Source organism: Sorghum bicolor, chromosome 6 (genome assembly GCF_000003195.3).
Source record: "Sorghum bicolor cultivar BTx623 chromosome 6, Sorghum_bicolor_NCBIv3, whole genome shotgun sequence".
Classification (NCBI taxonomy): Eukaryota; Viridiplantae; Streptophyta; class Magnoliopsida; order Poales; family Poaceae; genus Sorghum; species Sorghum bicolor.
Window position 1 is genome coordinate 48,167,059 of NC_012875.2, and position 20,181 is coordinate 48,187,239.

General features: G+C 44.6%; 2 protein-coding genes and 1 long non-coding RNA gene across 10 annotated transcripts; all 3 read right to left on the bottom strand.

Moving 5' to 3' along the window:
- LOC8058676 (heavy metal-associated isoprenylated plant protein 16) lies at nt 266-1,275 on the bottom strand. Its single transcript, XM_002447957.2, has 2 exons — nt 1,056-1,275; nt 266-921 (listed from the first exon to the last, which is right to left on the bottom strand). Exons 1-2 carry the CDS (start codon nt 1,059-1,061, stop codon nt 604-606), a joined length of 324 nt encoding a protein of 107 aa, XP_002448002.1. The 5' UTR covers nt 1,062-1,275; the 3' UTR covers nt 266-603.
- On the bottom strand, nt 5,247-6,424 carry LOC8058677 (heavy metal-associated isoprenylated plant protein 4). Its single transcript, XM_021462339.1, has 3 exons — nt 6,258-6,424; nt 6,017-6,095; nt 5,247-5,857 (listed from the first exon to the last, which is right to left on the bottom strand). Exons 1-3 carry the CDS (start codon nt 6,264-6,266, stop codon nt 5,481-5,483), a joined length of 465 nt encoding a protein of 154 aa, XP_021318014.1. The 5' UTR covers nt 6,267-6,424; the 3' UTR covers nt 5,247-5,480.
- On the bottom strand, nt 15,230-19,134 carry LOC110436132. Of its 8 annotated transcripts, none has more exons than XR_002453821.1 (4): nt 16,761-19,134; nt 16,487-16,668; nt 16,251-16,288; nt 15,230-16,161 (listed from the first exon to the last, which is right to left on the bottom strand). It is a non-coding gene; the product is annotated as an uncharacterized LOC110436132 (long non-coding RNA). The 8 variants fall into 8 exon arrangements; XR_002453820.1 differs by having other exon boundaries at nt 16,251-16,285; nt 16,761-19,132; XR_002453818.1 differs by having other exon boundaries at nt 16,251-16,668; nt 16,761-18,266; nt 18,567-19,131.

Consider the following 20,181-nt stretch of genomic DNA (forward strand, 5'->3'; position numbering starts at 1 on the left):
CCGATTGTCTGGTTCTGAAAACCGATACTGATCAAGCCAAAATAGAACAATTTGAATTTGCGAAGGCTGGTATAATAGATGGGCATATTTGGCTGTTTCTAGTAATAACATTTTGTTGCTGAAAAGTTGAAGCTTTTCCTTTCACACATGAGTACTGCGCTTGTCCAAATCCTCAACCATTAAGCCCGAAGGGACCCATATCAAAAACGCAGAAAATGTTCCATTTCCTGAAGAATTTGAACTGCGGTATTATGCATTTGACGGAAATTGAAAGAATGGAATACTCAATATATTTCTCAGAGATGCACAGTGCTTACATATACGCTAGGTGGGGAGCCAAGATAGGTAGGCTCACTAACCAAATTACATCCAACACTCCTCCGCAGTTGGAACTAGGAGCAAAGCGAACATTAAGACTTAGACAAGTAAGCTTTGCCAATTTCCTTTTTTTTTCCTCCTTTTGTTGCTTTTTCATATATATATTTCATTCATTCGCACACCGGTACAAGTACAATCATAGAGCTGAATGGCAACTGTATACCAATCCGTCAAAACGGCTTGTATGCTATCACGAACAGCTTCGCTGGTGACCAGTCACCACCACTACCAGTGCGGGTGGTACTGGTAGTAATTGGGGTAGCACCAGCCGTACGGCAGCGGCACGACCTCGGGCTTCTTCTCCTCCGGTTTCTTCTCCTCGGGCTTCACCACCTCCACCTTGACGATGTCGGCGCGGCCGATCTTCTTGCGCAGGCAGTTGACGAGGCAGACGGTGTCGATGCCGTCGCCCTCCACCTCCAGCTGGTCCTTTCCGTCGCCGGTGATCCCCATCTTGCTCACCCCGTCTGCTTTGGCCGCCAGCACCATGGCCTTGGACCGGCACTTGTCGCTCGCCACGCTCAGCCTGATCACGATCTTTTGCTGCATGCAGCAACGAGAGCACGAGATTGATGAGTCGGGTGCATACATGATGGGGGGCACGAACAGCGAATTCGAGGAGCTGAAAGATTGTTCAGACGGCTAGTAGCTAGCTGTTCTTTCAGACAGTTAATTACCTTCATCGCGGCTGCTGCTGATCTACGCGCCGCCGCTGAGGATTACGATCAGATGTAGGGAACGACGACAAGTCGTCTGAGCAGGAAAGGCTGAACGGACGGGATGGCCGCCGCGACGAATGGCGATGGACCGATGCTCTGCAGTGTGCACTCTGCAGGAGCAATTCGGCAGCTGCCTTGTGAATTTGTGATGGAGCAACTGGCTGCAACAGGTGCGCGCGCGGCATTTTTATAGACGAGGCGGGCGGGTGGCAATCCGGGAACAGGTGAAGGCGGACGATCCTTCGTCGGAACGATGATCTTTGACTCCCTCCAAAGTCCCAAAGAATTGCAAGGACACGTATACTACACGACGACGACGACGACGACGACTGACTGACTTAGGAGCGTTACTGTACGCGTGCTATGTTGTAGTCATCAGTCATCGCATCATCAACTACCGAGCTAGCGAGTCAGAGACGGGTCCGTTCGGTCCTCATCGAAAGGGACGGCGTGTTCCTGGAGAAAGAAAGAAAAATATATATATACTACAGTAGTATTAGTATACAATGACTTGACTTGACGGCAGTTGGTGCTGGGTGACGCGCTCGCAGCTGGCCTCTTCTCTGCCCGGAGCCCTTCCAAAGCCGCGGCAACGCAGATTTTTCAAAGGAAGTACAGGTAGCGTTTGGTATCGTTGGCAATCAGGGTGGTACGGTGCGAATGTGAACACGCAGAGTCAACGAGCAGTCTTTCCCCGCTCAAAAAATACACTCATGAGTACTACTTGAACAAGATAGTGGGCCGACACACAGTGGGCAATGATCTGTTAGGTGGTGTTTGGTTGAGTTGTTAAACTTTAATAGGTATTATAATATTTTTGTTTTATTTGATAACTAATGTCCAATCATAGACTAGGCTTAAAAGATTTGTCTCACAAATTACTCTCTAGTTATGTTTTTAGTTTTATAAATAGTTTATATTTAGTCATGCATGTGTCTAGACATTTGATACGACGGACGGTAAACTTTATCGCCCATAACCTCCATACCTATAAAAAAGTTCATTTTGAACAAGATTTGAGTCAAATATTAGAAATATAAATTATGAATAACTTTTAAGTTGTTGATTTTTTTTTTGCGAGCAAGTTGTTGAGTTTGAAAATGTGAAAATCATATGAATAGATTTGTCTTAAAAAATACTTTCATAAAAATATACATATACCATTTTTTGATAAATATTTTTATAAAAATAAGAAGTCAAAGTTAGGTTTTAGAGACCGTGTAGATATAAAAGGAGCACGTGCCAAAATAAGAGATATTGGACAGACATTGTGTCGCTCAAATGCCTGAATGAGCTCGTCCATCACTCCTAGGTGGTCCTCTTCCATGGTCTCTCAACCCCACCTTTGCTTTCACTCCTAAATACGTCGAGGGGGCTGCTAGGGTCTACCGGTTCAGACTGAAGCTGTGCGCCGGCACTAGTGCTCTTCTTCTCTCCTACCTTACACGTGCCGTCCCCACCATCCTTCATTGTGCCTGTGGTGACCTAGCTCCTTCTTTCTCTCACCGCCCCCACTCCCACCATCGCTGCCATGGCCATGCTCTCCAGTGAGCCACCGGAAGCCTCCTGCCCTGACTTGGCTCGGCCGTCACCGCCGTCGCCAGGCCACAATCATTACCACCTGGCTTCCCTGCCTCACTTGAGCCTCTTCCTTCTAAGCCCGCCATAGATGGAGACGAGGGAGGGAGAGAGCTGTCGGAGATGTTGACAAAGGAGGAGCAGTGGTGCAGTGGGCCGCCCGCGTCGGTGCTGCGAGGAAGAAAAATAGCGCGCCCTCACCTCCATTCTGACGGAGACTTGACTCTAAATGTTTGGACATGATGATTTCCGCATCAATATGTATACGTCCGCACTTCAATTTCATATGTCTGTTGCCTCATCTTTCTCACTTTCACTCGTGTCGTCTCTCATCACCTCTTGCACATGACCAACACCTGAACACCAACACACCTAGCCGCACCAAATAACATGTTATCGTTGCCAAGCATCGTCGCGCCCAACAAGAAGCAGCGCTGACTTTGCCTCTACAAGCACAAACCATGAATGTTGACCATCCACCAAAAGCAAGAAGTGGCCCATGGATGCAAAGGCCTCGTCATTGGGCACAAACACAAGAGGTGAAGACCCACCATAGATCATCGTCAAAGCTCTTCGCAAGAGCAAAGAGCCGCTCTAACTTCCAACGACACGACCACAACCTCACCAGACCAAGCGCTAGCTCGGCTTGCCCACGTCGTGCATTAGTTGCACACGACGCGCGCTCGCTATGCTCACTAGCGCCTCACTTGTCTCCCGCATAGGGGTTTTTCAGTAGAGGTTGCAGTGTTGTAATTGATCCAACTATGTTTCAGCAAGGACATATTTCCATAGCAATCACTCATCATACATAATGACAAGGACACATCTCAACCTTGCCATCTCAGATATCATAAATATTTTATTTGAGTGAATTTCACTAGCAGTCCCCTGTGCATGTTAGGGAGTGCTCATAAATTTTGCTCTTTTTTGTTTTAAATTTTGTCAAATTTGGAATAATTTGACTTAGGGTAACTCAAAATTTCTTATATTACAGGATAGATGGAGTAGATAGTAGCTTGTAGACATATGTGTAATAATTTGACTTTTTTTAACTCCAAGTTTGACCACTTCTCTTATTAAAAAATTTTTGTGCAAATATAGTCAAATTTAAATCATTTTGGAAGAACTTTTACTAATAAACCAAGCCACGACAAAGAAAATGGTATTTTACATAACTTTTTGAATAAGACAAGTGGTTAACTTGCACTAGTACAGACGCATACTGTACAGGCGGCTGAAAACCCATTTCTACTGGCGTTTTTCAGCACCGCCTGCGCTGGAGGCCAGTAGAAATGAGACATTTCTACAGGCGGTAACTAAGAACCGCCTATGGAAATGCATTTCTACAGGCGGTTCAGTTATGCCAATCGCCTGTAGAAATCTTTTTCTAGAAAATAGGAAATCGGTTTTTAAAAATAGGAAAAAAAAAATTTTAATACAGGGAAGGCCTATCGGCTACGCGCAGCTCGTCGTCGAGCACGCCCACGGACCCGAACGACGAGTTGGAGCCCCGCGGGGACGCCACCACGGTGATCGCGGTCGCGTTGGCGCCCTTGAACGTCTCGTGGAGGTAGAGGTGGATGTGCGTCACTGCGTCAGGCCGCCGTCGTCTTCGCCGCCGGATGCAAGAACGGTGGTGGTCACTAGTACATAGAAGCACTATACAGGCGGTTTGGAGAACCACCTGCGCTGGGTGCCTGTGGAAATCAAGAGTTTCCACAGACCGCCTGTGGAAATGTATTTCTAAAGGCGGTCGCCTGTAGAAATATTTTTCCATAAAAATAGGAAAAAAAACATTTTATTTCAGGAAAGGCTCACTGGTTATTCGTGCTTTTTTTCGCGTAAAATCGCGTGCTTCGTGGCCGGTGGGATTCGAACCTGAGACCTTGCCCTTAATCGTAGCCTCCTCTACCACTTCACCTATCACTCGCTTGTGTCTATATTAGAGTTTAGTTCCCTACATATTATCACAAACCGAGCATATATTGATTATTTGAGGCCCTAAACGGATTCCAATGGAAAAGTTGTCAACTACAAAGTTTCATAACTTTTTAAGATCTACAACTTTTATATTGGAAGTTTTTCCATCCGAGGTCATTTACAAAATTTGAATTTCAAATTTAAGAAATTCAAACGTAGTTTTCGACGACAAGATGATGTCAAATGAAAAAATTATCAACTACAAAGTTTCATAACTTTTCGAGATCTACAACTTTTATTTTGACAGTTTTTTCAAACAAGATCATTTGAAAAACTCAAAAAAATTAAATTTCAAATTATTTCTACAGGCGGCTTTCTTAACAAACCGCCTGTAGAAATATGATTTTTACGGGCGGTTTCTTAGGAGAACCGCCTGTAGAAATACATGATTTCTACAGGCGGTTTTGTTAGGAAAACCGTCTGTGAAAATGCATCTTCACAGGCGGTTCGTAATTCTGACATCGCTCTTTTTACACTACAGGCGCGTGATAACTACAACCGCCTGTAGTATAAAAAAAAGACGTCGGCGTTGTACTCTTTTCTACTAGTGTTGATATAAAAAAAGTCAAACGCCTTATAATTAAAAATGAATTGAGTACTTAAGAATTCAAATGAGCATCATTAATATCTTATATGAAATATGCTTTCATAGTTTACATCTGGATGTGGTTCTGGTTTGCTTTCATTTCTGCCAACTGCCAGTGATGGTTTGTGCACATGCGCCCAGCACGATTCACGGAGAGGTCAGAAGTTCAGAACCAAAATCACAAACATATTAAGCATATACACGCCGGGCAAAATCCATCTTAAGTACGCAGCTCCAGTTCACATGATGTGGCAGCCTGCTGCTGGCTGTTCCTCGCATACAAACGTCGCCGGCGGCCCGGGGTAACTATAATAACCACCGTTGTACGGCGGCGGCGGGCACGCCGCCCAGAGCTTCTTGAACTCTTCTTCCGCCTTCTTCCTTGCTTCCTCCGCCTTCTTCTTATCTTCCTCCGCCTTCTTCTTCTTGGCTTCTTCCTCCTTCTTCTTCTTCTCCTCCTCCTCCTTCTTCTTGTCCTTCACTTCCTCCACCACGACGATGTCGGCGCGGCAGACCTTCTTGCGCAGGTGATTGATCAGACAGGTGATGTCGACGCTTTCTCCTACCACCTCCAGCTGGTCCTTGGCTTCGCCGGCGATGGCCACCGAGTTCACTCCTGCATATACATCGAGGCGAGAGGTGGTAAGTACTACTGATGAACAAGATGAGTGTATACTGTTGTTCATGGATATGTGGACAGATCGATCCCGCACACCGCAGTGCGCACACGACGATCACCAAGACAATAGCAAGCTAGAGTGTGATGGATGTGTACCGACAGCTTTGGATGCGAGCTGCATGGCTTTAGACCGGTTCTTGGCGTTGGGTACGCCCAGCCTGATCACAGTCTTTTGCTGCAACAACAACAACAACAACGTAACGACGAGCGCAAGCTAGCATCAGTTTCTTTTAATTTGGCAGGGGCATGTACGTACATATATACTCCGTTCGTCTAAAAAGGACATGCATGTGGCGAGCCAAAGTAAAGAGCAAAACAGAGAGGCCTTGGTATGTACCTTGGACATGGCGTCGCCGGTCGATCGCCCGCAGCCGATTTACGTGCTCCGACAGATGATGGGAAATAAATAAAGAAACTGTGACGACAGTGGCTACTACGCTGATCGATCGGCTACAGAGACGACGACCAAGCAAGAGCAGCAGGTTGTGAATGAGCAAAGCTACGGTCTCGGGGGTCGATCATTTATGCACACGCGCGCGAGCGAGCGGGCAAAATGCCAAAATGTGGAGACGGTGAGACGACGATGACGCCTGCCGAACTTTTGGCAAAAATTCAAAGGCGGCTAATTTGAAGAGATTACTACTGGTATAACCGTGAACTTGACTAGAGGAGACCACGTATCGATCCGATCCGAGGAGGCCCCAGCAGGAGCCGATCGAACCGGACCAACGGTGTGTTTTTGTCTCCATCTCGCTAGACAAAGTTGAGCGCGCTGTCGCCGCCTTCTCTCCGAGGGCAACGTACAGCAGTCAGCAACACGATCGAGCACGGCGACCACAGAGTACATCTTCGGATCTTCTTCCCCTTCCAAATCGTTGGACTACTGCCAACTACTGTACAAGCCAACGACTGACTTAACTGACGTACCGCGCAGTTCAAATCAAAGCACACGCGATCCGGAGAAACGGACAAAGATTTACCGTATTTTCCACAAAATGCATGCCCGCAAGCCGAAGGTATTAGAAGGTAACAGGAATTTGCTTCAACGTATCAAAACGTCTTACGTCTCGTAGACACTGTGCCAGCCAGGGTCTGTAATAGCAGAGGCGGACCTCAACTGCATCAATTCGTGCATGCGTGTGTGAGCTGTGAGGATGCTTGATTACATCACAGACGGGCCGGGTATTTACCCGTCTGTGATGACCGCAATCACAGACGGGTTTTTGCTGTCTTTGTGTTAACGGTTCTTGCGAGTTTTGCGGGTCTCTTCTCTTGCTCACCTTTTCTCTTTGCTAGCTTGATGTATTGTTGCTTTTCTTTCTTTTTTTTCGTGAACTGCGTTGTTTGGTCCTTGCGGTTGGCTAGCACAGGCATATTTTCTCCTCACTCTTGCTCAGTTGCTCTCTATGCTATCTTGTATACAAACTGTGTACTCTAGAAGTGACAAAGATGTCGGTTCCCAGAGCTGCTAGGGCTCACGCCTTAAGGTCGTCGCTGTGGCCGTCGCTCCTACCTCTATCATCGTTGGTCTCCCTCTCTTCCCCTGTGGTGATAATCACCAGAGGCCGAAGGGAGTGGGGATCCATTACTTTTAATATGTTTTTTCACTAGATCGAGTCTTTAGGGTTAGAGTCTCTTCATGCTAAGTTTTTTGGTTTTGGTGATTTATTTTCTCCTCCTTACTCGTCCAGTGACGGTGAGATGGTAGGGTGAAACCGTTTTTTTCATGGCGGCTCCGTTGAAGATGCGGGCAACAACTACGGCGTTGGGATCCTCATGGATTTGATAACATATAGACTTTTATTTTCGGATGGCGATATCAAGACAGAGATGGTGTCGCCGTCATGCAATAATTTTCTCTGGTCTCTTCTTCGTTTTATCGTGGTTAGATCCGGCAATGATGAAGGACTAGGGAGAATAAGTTACAGATCAGTCTTTCTCATTCTTCGGTGGCAGAAAGAAGAAGAAGAAGAAGAAGAAGAAGAAGAAGAAGAAGAAGAAGAAGAAGAAGAAGAAAGACATGAGAAAGAAGAAGTTTATCAACTCTGCCTACATGAATGTTGGCTGTCGTTTGTTGAGCATTGGTTCTCAGGCCTTTTGCTGAGAATTTACCTATGTGGTCATTCATACTGCAAAGCATCGTATAGGTTTGGTTTTGAGATCGAGCTATTCACAGCTTGTAATTTTTTTTGGGTATTTATGTAATCTAGATGTGTGTGTGTGTGCGCGCGCGTGCCCTTAATCCAGATGGTGATGCAGGAAGAGATACACGGGGTTTAAACTGGTTGTTGACGGTCGATAATGTCAACTTTTATTAGAACTTTAAACCCAAAGGAGAACATGAAAACACACTAGTCTAGGGTTTAAACTGACAATTTTCACGAGTTTTGCATATTTTGTATTTTCCAGGGTCTATTTTCAGATAAGCTGAAAAGAGGGATTCAAGTGCATATTTACCACAAAACTTATCTGCCACGAAAAATACCACGAACGGGACGGGAGAAGAGTCTGGAAGACACCGGAGGAAACCGGGGACCAGAGGCCGCCAGGTAGGGCCGGCCGGCCCCACCATGGCGCCGGTCGGCGCCCCAACTCTAGGGTTTTGGTCCCCCTTCTAGAAGCTTCCTCCACTGCCTCCGAGGAGTCATCTTGGCCTTGGTTAAGTCGGTTTGATCCTACGGCGCGCGTCGATCCCACCGGGCTATAAATAGAGGGGCAGACCCCCCCTCCCTGGAGGCATCAAGTCATTTGGAGATCCATTCATTAAGAGCCTTCTCTAGTTCATCAGAGCCTCTCTAGTTCATAGTTTTAGCCTAGTTAGATTAGAAGTAGAAGAGTTCTAGTTCTTCAGCGGGATCCGGACCCCGTGGCGTCTGTCTGGAGCGCGGAGTTTGGTATAGCTCTAGTACCTTTCTCTTATTGTATTCAATATTATGATTCAGGCAACATTGTTCTTAATCTCTTATATATTCTTAATTGCAATAGTCATTGTCTACTTTGATTATATGTCTAGGATAGTTGGTTTGATCTTATTGAATTCATGTAATTGCTCGTATAGCGTTTACCCAATCCATGGGTGGGTAGATGGTAGACAATATGTAGACGTGGTGTCTAGATATCTTGTTTATCTGCGAGGGCACCCTGACGTGCCGGGTCGTGTGGTAGTCCGCGCAGGTGACAGCTGCATTGGTTCCTCTGTAGTCCACCCCTCGTACGTAGGACTAGCTTAGTTGATGCTTCTTTGTATGTGATTATGATATAGGGTTGACTCAACATTGGTTTCTAGATGTAATTGCACTAATTAGAGTTATTCATTGACGTAGTAATAGAATTACCTTAGTATTTCTTCCTGAGTTTATCCAATGGCTAGCTATTACTTTGACTAGAAGAGCTCTAATATTTATCTATTTATGATGACTGATCATTATTTATCTCATATCTTTTATCAAGTGACTTATCCCTGTTATGAATAGAATTTTAGTTATGGTTTATCATTCACATCAATAGTATACGTTATAGTTATAAGTCCTGCATCTAGACCTTCCCTGTGGATACGATATTTAACCCCCCTCCCCCCGGTAAAATGTGACATTGATACGATATCTGTGCGCTTGCGGATAATCTTACTTAAATCTTATTTAAAGCAGTGCAGTTAATTTCTGCCAACACTGGTTCAGACCGAGAGTGCCCTATGTCTATTGTGAAGAGGTGACTTGTATTATCCTACACCCGAGATAATCGTAGTAGGTTTACAAGCAAGTTGCGAGAGAAGGAGTATGTCCCAAGTCAGCTTGAGGTGTGGTGTGTGAGACTTAGCTCGTGCTCGTGGTGTGATTGATTGTGTCGACCTGTGTGTGTATGTCTGTCTGGATCTCTCCTTCTTAAATGAGGTCCTCCCTCCCCTTTTATAATTTTAAGGGGAGTAAGGGGATATATGTGTTTGTGCTATAACGTCGTGGTGTTGATCTGAGGCGTAGGTCAGAGTATGGCGTTGTTCGGGGGTAAGGTGCTCCATTCCTGATGTTGTAGTTGATTATGGTCGTGGTATGAATGCTCTTGTTGTTCGTGCCGAGCCAGGTCGACGCTGTAGACATGACCCTCGTTTCTGTTCTTGCCATGCCGACCCCTGTTTCCCATCTGGGTTATCCTCCGAGGCCTCTTCCCATGATCTGTGTCTAGGAGTTCTGACGGGTTCGTGGCTGCAGTGATTAGGATTTGATGTTTCCCATTCTACTTTACTCGTCCGTACGTACAGTGACAGGGGGCAGATGCTGCAGACTGTAGTGACGGGAGTTGGTAGCACAATATATGTCATGTGGTGCGGGTTTGAGGACATGTCATGCGTCCTATCTGTTGTTGCAGTTGTTTGGCGTGCGCAAAAAGCCTGGAGTGCCTTTATTGGGGAGAGGGTGCGTGAGCCTGGGCTCGGTGAGGTGGAAAAAACCGTCCTAGGCTTTGCCTCGGGCGAGACGGAAACCGTCCGAGGCTTGGCCTCGGGCGAGACGGAAATCGTCCCCTATCGCTCGAGGCCTACCTTGGCGTGAGGCGGAATAGTTCTGGTATTGTTTTAAGGCCTAGCTTGGAGATGCTTTTTGGGTGGCCAGCTGTCCTCCTTTCTAAGGGTGATTGGACCCTGGCCTTTGCATTGTTTTGTTTTAAAAAGAAGATCTGGGTCGTTATGACATCAGTTTGGGTGTCCTGGTTTATGGTACCCGATAGGAGTGCTTGTAACGTATTCATGTACTCAGCTATTATCTAATATAATTCTTTTTTTTTCGCAAAAAAATCTATGCCGAATCATGAGCTTAATAGGTGGCTTATTTCTTTGTGCTAAAAGCTGATGTTTTGGTTTCTGTAGTAAGAACCTAAGAATATACTGAAGGCCGAACCGTAGAAGACTGGTTCTCATCACGGTTCCAGGCCATTACTCATTATTCCATCTGAGTATAGAAGTGCTAGTGATACTAGTACATAAAAGATCTACGCTAGCAGTGGCTATTTTTCTTTACACACAGTTTCAATTAAAGGAAGTCTGTGGTTCACAAAAAAAAATTAAAGGAAGTCTGTGGAAAAAAATTGGTGGGCTAGACTCAAGAACCGCCAGTAGGAACACATTTTCACTGGCAGTTTTCTTAATATATAGAACTGCTAATGCAAATAGTGTATTTCCACTTATGGTTCACTTAAGTGAACCGCCACTAAAGATCATTTCTATGGATGATTTTCCTACTAAAACCTCTAGTAGAAATCATGTATTTCTATAATTTGAAATTGATTTTTTGAGTTTTTCAAATGATCTCATCTGAAAAAACCACCAAAATAAAAGTTGTAGATCTTGAAAAGTTATGAAACTTTGTAGTTGATAACTTTTCATTTGAAATCATCTTGTCATCGAAAACTACGTTCGAATTTGTTAAATTTGAAATTCAAATTTTTGTAAACGACCTCGGATGGAGAAACTAACAATATAAAAGTTGGTTGTAGATCTTTAAAAGTTATGAAACTTTATAGTTGACTACTTTTTTATTTAAATTTGTTTAGGTCGTCAAACAATCAATGTATGATCGGTTTAAGATAATATGTGGGGAACCAAACTCTAATATAGATATAAGTGAGTGATGAGTGCAGTGATAGAGGAGGCTACACGCGAGAAGATGGTCGTGGGTTTGAATCCTGCTAGCTATGTAGCGCGCAATTTTACGCGATGAAATATGCGACTTGCCAGTGGGCATTCCCTGGGACACGATTTTATATTTTCTTATCCATTAATTACCTTTGTGTATTGTAATTGTTGAGCTTATCTGCCAGTCATTTAACAATGTTTTTTCTTTCACAATAAATCAGCAAATAGTACTTTTAGCCATGACTTTTTAGGCAAGTAAACAGAAAATTATACTCCTTACATGGTAGACAATGCATTTATCTCTAAATTTGATTGAGGCGTAAAATAGTTATGTAGCAGCTCTGCTTTGAACCTTTAGATCGGATATTAATGCGTGTTAAGTTTGTTATCTTCAAACATCTTGGTTCTGCTTTGTACTTCTGTTTTACATGCTTTGTGCTTCTGTTTGGTATGCTGGTATCCATAATCAGTATATTTTTTGAAAAAAAAAAATTATCCTGCATTCAAGGACTCGCGCTCGTCATCACTAGTACTTCGAAATCAAGGCAAGAAGAACAAGGAGAGTTTAACAGGTACAGGTACGTTAGTATTTTTGTTTTATTTAGTAATTAATATATAATTATAAACTATTTAGGCATAAAATATTTATCTCATAAATTATTCTCAAACTGTATTTTTAATTTTATAAATAATCTATATTAAATACTTCATGTATTTATCTAAACATTCGATATGATGGAAGTTAAAAAAAATAAAAGTAACCAAACAGTGCCAAGAGGGCCTGGACTGGCACAGCACGCCGGCCAGACCAAGTCGCGCGCCTGTGCAACGCGTACCTCAAATTCCAAAATGGGTTTGATTAGTCTCGTTGTCGTTGATTGGTTTATTCCATCGCTGACTTGACCTGGTCACAGTTAGTTGCTGAAAAGGCAAGCACAACTCTGAACCGTGCCTGACATGCATAATTAACCACGTGCTACTAATTATTGAATTTTCTCCATTACATATGAATATGAGAGCATATTCGTTTAAGCTTATCTGTTGAATCTGCTAACCTTTTAGCAATGTTTTTTTCTTACAGTAAATCAACGAACAATATTTTTAGCTATGAATTTTTATTCACTTTATAGTTTATTAGTAACCGTGTCCTGTGTATTGCAATAGAATTTATATATATCTTGCATGATTCGTTCTAAAACATTCTGAAAACATATTGTACGGTGATTAGACATACACTATTCAAACAGTTCCTTATTTTCAGCTTGCTAAAATAAAAGAAGCCGGGATTATAGAGGAGAACCACTTTGCAGCCCCTAGGTTTTTCTAGAATTAACCAAGCCTATATTAATAAATCTTTGAGTCTAGGCATTTTTGCATTTAAATCCAGAAAGTGTAATAAAATTCTGTTGGCATCCTTGCTTCACCACGAGTCGACGACGGACAAGGCGAGTCGCGTGGCTGCCGGGGAGCCCCGTCCGCACGGGTGGAGTAGCGCCGCCTTCCTGGGTCGCTGCCGGTGGGGAAGTTCGCCGTGGAAGAGAGGGGGTGCGCCTTGGCCGGCGAAGAGGAAGGAGCGCCACCGCCAGGTGCCGTGGACGGCACCGCTGCCTGAATTTGCCTCCTCCGAATCCTCTACAGCTCATGAGGCGCCCTCGCCGTCGCTGTTGGAGGACCGGGCACCGCCGCGGGCTCTCCACCGCAGATGGTCGGGGGAGGAGATGAGGCCGGGAGGAGGCTCTCCACATAGGTCGTCGAAGAAGGAGCCAGGCCGCCTGTGGGGAGAAGGCACAACGCCGCCGGTGGAGAGAAGCTCGCTGCGACGGGAGATGGCGCCGTCGAGGCAGGGAAGGGGACCGCCGCCATACTGGGACGGGTGAGGCGCGCCACCGCCAGGGGCGTGTAGGCGGCCGCGTAGCTGCGCAGGCGGTCGCGAGGGTGAGCGGCGATAGCAACTTGTTTACGCGTGCGGAGATATACGCGCGCGAGCCCCTCGAATAGGAACTTGGGATAAATAGCAAGTTGGTTTGAGGAGTTGTTGGAGAGAGTTTTTTGTGTTTTTGCCAAATTAATAAGAATAGCAACCTCATTTGAGGAGTTGTTGGAGATGCTAAGTTTTCAAAGTAAACTGCTACGACAGTCCAACTGACGGGCACAGAAAATGACTGCACAAGGCCATGTACTCAAGCAAACGGTGTGTTTGTCTCAACTGGACAAGGACACAACGCTGTGCGCTGCTTCCTATGAGGTAAGCACGGCAGCAGCACCTAGGACTCTACGAGTTGATGCGGCAAGTCGTTTGGACTAGGAGCCAATGCAACGACTGACTTTTATACTACAATTCAGCAACCACGCGCGATCTCGCACTGGATTTTTAACAACATGATAACACAATAATATACAGCTCGGGTAAGTGTGTGAGCAAACGCATCCACACACAATATAAGAAAGATGATTTTAGGAGGCAGCTCTTTTTATTATTATAGAGGCAGTCAAGAAACTACATGTCTCTTCAAAAAATACCAGTAAATTTGCGAGATGGTCGGAAGACAGTAAAAAACAACTGTCTTTATAAATAGATTTTTAGAGACAGACTAAGACCACATCTAAAAGTGGCTATTCATTAATGGATGCAGCCATTTTAGAACGTCACCTGTGTAAATTAATTTACAAAAATGACTTATATGAGGCCTGCCTCTATAAATCTTTTTTTCATATCAAAATTGTATTGCTTAAGGAAATCTACAAATTTGTAGTTGACACTGTTGAAAACATTTAGAGTTTTCAAATTTTGTTTTAAATTCTTAGATTTTGAAATTTAAATTTTAGGATTTTCAAATGACTAGGGATGTTGACATGGTCTAACAAAAGTTATAGGTTGTCGATCTATAATTTTAAAATAATTGATTTTTTTTAATTTAAATTCATTTAGAGTCCTAAATATTCATTATGTTTCTTTTTAATGGAGATTTAAAATCAGATTTCGCATATATAGAAATTCAAATTTTGGAATTTTCAAAAAACCTTATATGTTGACATGATATATATACCAATATTTTAGTTGTCAACACGGATACAATTTTGTAGTTGACAAGTTTTATATTTTTCATTTTGAAATTCATAGATTTGAGATTGAAATCTTTGAAATTTTCAAACGGGTGATGGATGCAGACATATTCCAAAACTAAATAGCAGTCGAGAAGATCTAAAACTTTGTAGTTAAAAATTTTTACATTTAAAATGTTTAGGGAACGAAATATTCAATACAAAGTTTTTAAACATTGTAGTGGTAGGAAGGAAATGGGTGAGGCAAATAGGTCATGTAGTAGTGATTGTCCATAGGATTTAAAAAAAATACTATTTTTTCTGTTGCTTTTTTCCTAAAATTTATTTACAGACATGGACATCTTCGTGATTCTACTGTTGTTAATAATCGATTTTTAGAGACATTAATGAAGATGATATCTCATATCCCTAGATACTCATACAAATTTGGTTTTTGAAAAAACTGGTACCGATCGGTTCCTAAAAAAAATTTGAAACTGAGCTAATTCAGTATCGGTTCTTTCGGTTCAGTTCTGGAATTTACCGAAGAAAAACCGAACATGTTAGAGCAGCATGTAACAGTTTAATAGCTAATTTTAATAAAAATTCAGCATGATTCTTATAGAATAACAGTGTCAAAATCGTACATATAAAAAGCCATAATATAATAGGAGTATATTAATACAAATATGTAACATAATTGTCTATGATAGATCAATCAACAATATTACATATTGCTAGTAGACATATTCGGTACTAGTTCGGTACTTCGGTTTACTGAGGTACAGAACCGAATATACGTCGGTAAATTTGGTTTCTGAGAACTAGGTACCGAACAGAGAACCGAATTTTTTGATTTCGGTAATTTCATTCGGTTCTTGGTAAATTCGGTCTGGTTCTCGGTTTTAAGTATTTGATGCCCAGAGTGAACTAGTAGAGCTGTAGTACAAGAAACAGATCGTGCCAGTTGGTTGTTGGCCGACACGCAGAGAACGAAGACGAGCCCAGCTCCCCGGCGGGCGCGTCAGCTGGTCTCCACAGGCATCTGTGCTGGGGCAGAAGTTTGGCCAGGTCGTCGCCAAGTCGCGCACGCCGCGCCACTCGCCCCGTCGCTCAGACCCTGGCATTTCAGGTCGGATTGCGCTGTCGCGTGCTGGCCGCGCCGTGCAGCATCCGGTTCCACTCAAGTTCCACCACCAAAAACGAGCGTTTTGGACTCATAGTTGAGTGCCCGTACGTTTAGAGCAATTTGATTGGATGAGCTCGATGATGAAGAGGGTAGTGATATTGGTGAAGTACTGCCATTGGCAGAGTACCAGACGGGCGTGTTGAGGATCTGATCAGGGAGAATGTGACACTGCGGATGACTGAGCTGCTCCAATCTGGTGTCCGAGAGACTGGGCGGGCTGTCCAGAGCAAGGTGTAGCACAGGGCTGGTGAGCAGAGGACGGACGTTGCTTCTCATGTTTTTGACTTTTTGGTAACAGCAAACCAGGCGTGGCATGGGGTATGCACGGTGAGTGTGGGACGCTACTTCTTGCGTTTTTTAAGGAAATGCTATTGCTCTATTCTTAATCTGCATAGCAAATTGGCAACAATGGAGAATCATGTTATGTATGAACAGAATATAAGAAATGAGGCACAAGAAAGAAAACCATAACTCACCCAACGTTGCCTTAAGTAATTTTCAAGAAGTACACCTGCTGAGGCAATAAGAGGAGCATGAAAAAATATAACATTTTGAGGTTGATGTTAGTTAACCGTTTTTTATAAATATTAATAAAGTATGACAAAAATAACTCTGAAACACATTATTCAGGAATGTATAAAGAAAAAGACAATTCAGAGATAGCGAGAGGGGAGCAACAAGAGGAAGGGGGAGGCGGCCGCAGCGCGGTTACCAGTTGTGAGGGAGTAGTCCACAATGCATCACACAAGGGAGGCCCACTTGATGGCACATTAGTATCAGAGACGGGGTTAGGCAGACCAAAGAGGGGGGGGGGGGGCATGGTTCTTAGTGAATTATCACCATATAGTTCCCCAAGAAAATATTTGAACTGCAAATTGTCAAGGCGCTCAACTTCTACAAGAGCAAAATGGTTTATAGATGTGAATATTAAATATACAATAATCATGTAACTTTACATAATCACAAGTGAAAACTGAGATCCGTACCTCCGGGAATGTTGTTGTTCGCCTTCATTTACTTCTCCTAGTCCAGTGAGGTCTCCTTCTCCAATGCAGGTTAATAGAAGGTGGGAATTTATGCAGTTCCTCCCAATTCATGTATTCTGACAGGAATTTATGCAGATCCTCCCATACCAGTGACAAAAGTATCCGACATTATGCGAGAAAAGGCAAATTCAAGCACTAAACACTAAACTGAGCTATGAACTCTAATGAGCAATACTTACTCATGCAATCAAGCTGCATCATGGCCCCTGCATTCCACCACAAGCACTTTCTCTCTCTTCCTCTGTCACATAAGCATCACAACTTTATGTGAAAAGCAAACCTCAGCTAACAAAGATTATACTCAGGAGGAATTAAATCTCTGCCACAGAAAGCCCACAAAATAAGAACATTTTTTTTCAAGATGAAACAAGATGTCTAAACAAACAATTCATACAGTGACCGTTTTTTTTTGAAGATGATTGCTAAGAGAAAGAAATATCATACCAAACGATGCTACAAATGCTTCAGTCAACTTATATCAAGTGTGCTCAACAATAATCCCCTCTTGCATTTTGTCAAGCACATGTCAGACATGTCGGATGTGCTCCCTTGGAGGAGCTACGAGCTAGCGTTGATCCTGGTGCAGCAGCCAGTTATGCGACATGATCTGCTCTGTTCACCACTAACCGGCTACTTGCCAACACATTCCATCATGCTACCAAGTCCTAAAACCATCATAAATCAGTACCTTGCTCACCAACGCAGCTCTGCACATGAAAGGAGCGGCAAGAAAAACACCTCCTAATTCACCAAGCTGTAAGCACTGAAACCAACTATGGAGCACATATAAACAAGGAGAAGGCAGGCGTGATGTGCCTTCGTGCTGGACGGAGTGGCGGTGACCGGCTGGGGACTCGGGGAGTGGACTGCGGAGGGTGATCGTGCGGGCAACACTAGCGGGCGGCGGGGCACTGAAAATTCCATCTAGCATTGAACAATTGCTGCCTCCTCTCCACCGATTTGTGCACCGGTCTAGGCCCCTGCCTCAACGGACCTCCGCGCCGCGCGACCGCCGCTGGCTGCAGCCGCCGTCTGTGCCTCCCACCGTCCGCCGAGATTGATAGCCATAAGAAGCTTACAGACTGTAACTGATAGGCAGGCTTTGTATGTATGTTATTTTCATGCACTAGTCCGTTCTCATTCCTTAAACTGCTCGAGCAGGCAAAAGGCTACTTAAGCTGTTGGAGCAGGCAAGAGCAAGTGCTTAACCCCCATGAAGATCTGTTAAAAGTACAGCAAATTAGCAATACTAACCATTGTTGGAAACTTGGGATCTGAGGAGACCATATCCAAATAATACTAAGTTGTATAAAAAAATTAAGGTATCTAAGTACGTAAATAATACACGAGGCAGTGAGTCATTGACATCATGGATCTCTTGGGCTAGGCAGGAGTTCTCCGATGTGTCTTCCGCTGGTGGTCTGCTATTGTCACCAGTCACCACTGCTGCATTAGTGTAACTTGCATTTATCAATCTTTGCAATTCACAAGGCCACATACATGAGAAACGAAAATTCCATAGCTGACCTATCACAGATTTTTTATTCGACTAAAGAATTCATTGATGAAACAATGTTTACGAAATTATCGGATCATAACTTTCTTGATTTCCTTCTGTTGGTGAGGACTACTATGTAAAAGTGAGAAGGAATGAATAGAGAAGAGGTGTGCTGTTGGCACACCCAAGAGTGAGTCTTCCCCAATTCCATCATGGTATTCAGAGCCAAGAGTAAGGGTTAGGGTTACCGGCGACGGCGGCGCGTGGAGCTGAGCTGAGCGCCGGCGTGCGGCGGCACGAAGCACAGGCAAGCGGTCGCGCGAGGGTGCGGCTGCGGCCTGGGCAGTGGCCGCGTGGTTCGCGTACCCGCGCACGCAGAGGGTGCGGCGGCGGCCTGGCTCGCGTGCCCGCACGGAGGCCGCGGTGGTCTGCGGGTCCGAGCGAGGAGGAGGTGCGCCGTGCCCGCGCGAGGAGAAGGAGGCCGCGGCGGGCTGCGGGCCTGAGCGAGGAGGAGGTGCGCCAGGTTGGCTCGGCTCTGTGCGGGTGCCGGTCTGCGGCTTCGTGCCGTGCTGGTGAAGAACAGCTAAGGCTTCGTGCGGTTTTGGTGAAGAACAGAGGCCCGTGTGGGTGCTGGTGAGAGGGAAAAACAAAAAAAAAGAAGGGAGGAAGGTGCTGAGACGTAGGGTTCTCTGCTGGCTGTGTGAGTGAGAGAGAGAAGTGCTGCTGCTACTGCTAGGTGCTGGGATCTGGTGACTTGAGGATGGTGGAGGCCTTGTTGGTTGTGTGTGTATTGTGGTGTTTTTTTTTGTTGCTGGCCGTGGTGGAGTTGAGACTGGTAACAGGTGTGCGTGCTAGCTGGAGGTCTAAACAGAGGAGGAAGGTATTGGTTGTGTTGGTGCTGCTGCTCTGTGTTGGCGGTTGTTGTGTTGGCGGTTGTGGTGTGTAGTTTATGGAATTGGGTGATCTGGTAAAAAAGAAGCCAGCAAACTAGGATGAACTTTGAGAGGGAGATGTTTGCGGTGGAGGTTGCGTCAGGTGTTGCGGGGTCTGTTGACGCAAACGTGACAGAGCATTTGGTGGAGATGTATAAGGAGGCGATTCGGACGGTGTCCAATGGGAAGGCGGAGTTAGAGAAGAGTCTGCAGAAGTTTAGGATGGCAGCTGAGGCATATCGGTTGGAAATGGAGGCCAGGGTGAGAGCAAAGACGGAGGAATTGTGGACGTTGAATGCTAAGAAGGCGGAGTTGGAATTGAAGGTGCGGTTCTTAGAGGCGGAGCTGATTGCTGCCTTGCCTAAGATGGGGGAATTGGAGGATCTGAAGAGAGAAAAGGCTCCTTTTTTCACTTTAATAGGGGAGCAAGCCAAGCAGTGGGAACAATGGCAGAAAATGGAAGGGTTGGAAAACTTCAAAACTACTTCAAATGGTCCTGCGATTGCCACTACCGGTCACTTTGGTAACTTTGCCAACTATGCCCACTTGGGCAAACGTACTTAGGCACAGACACTTGCATCCACATGTAGGCATAATATTGAATGGGTCATAGATTCAGGAGCTTCCAAGCATGTCACAGGCATATCTAGTCCTTTCAAAACATACACTCCACACTCATATTCTGAAACCATTCAAACTGCTGATGGCACCTCTCAACCCATTCATGGTGTAGGATCTATAGAGTGTACTCCATTCCTCTGCTTATCATCTGTTCTACATGTTCCTTCCTTCCCAGTCAATCTACTCTCTGTCAGCTCACTTATTGATCAGTTCAAATGCACTGTTACGTTTGATGAAAATTCTTGTATCTTTCAGGAGAAGAGGACGGGGAGAGTGATTGGGACTGGAGTTAGGCGTGATGGGTTGTGGT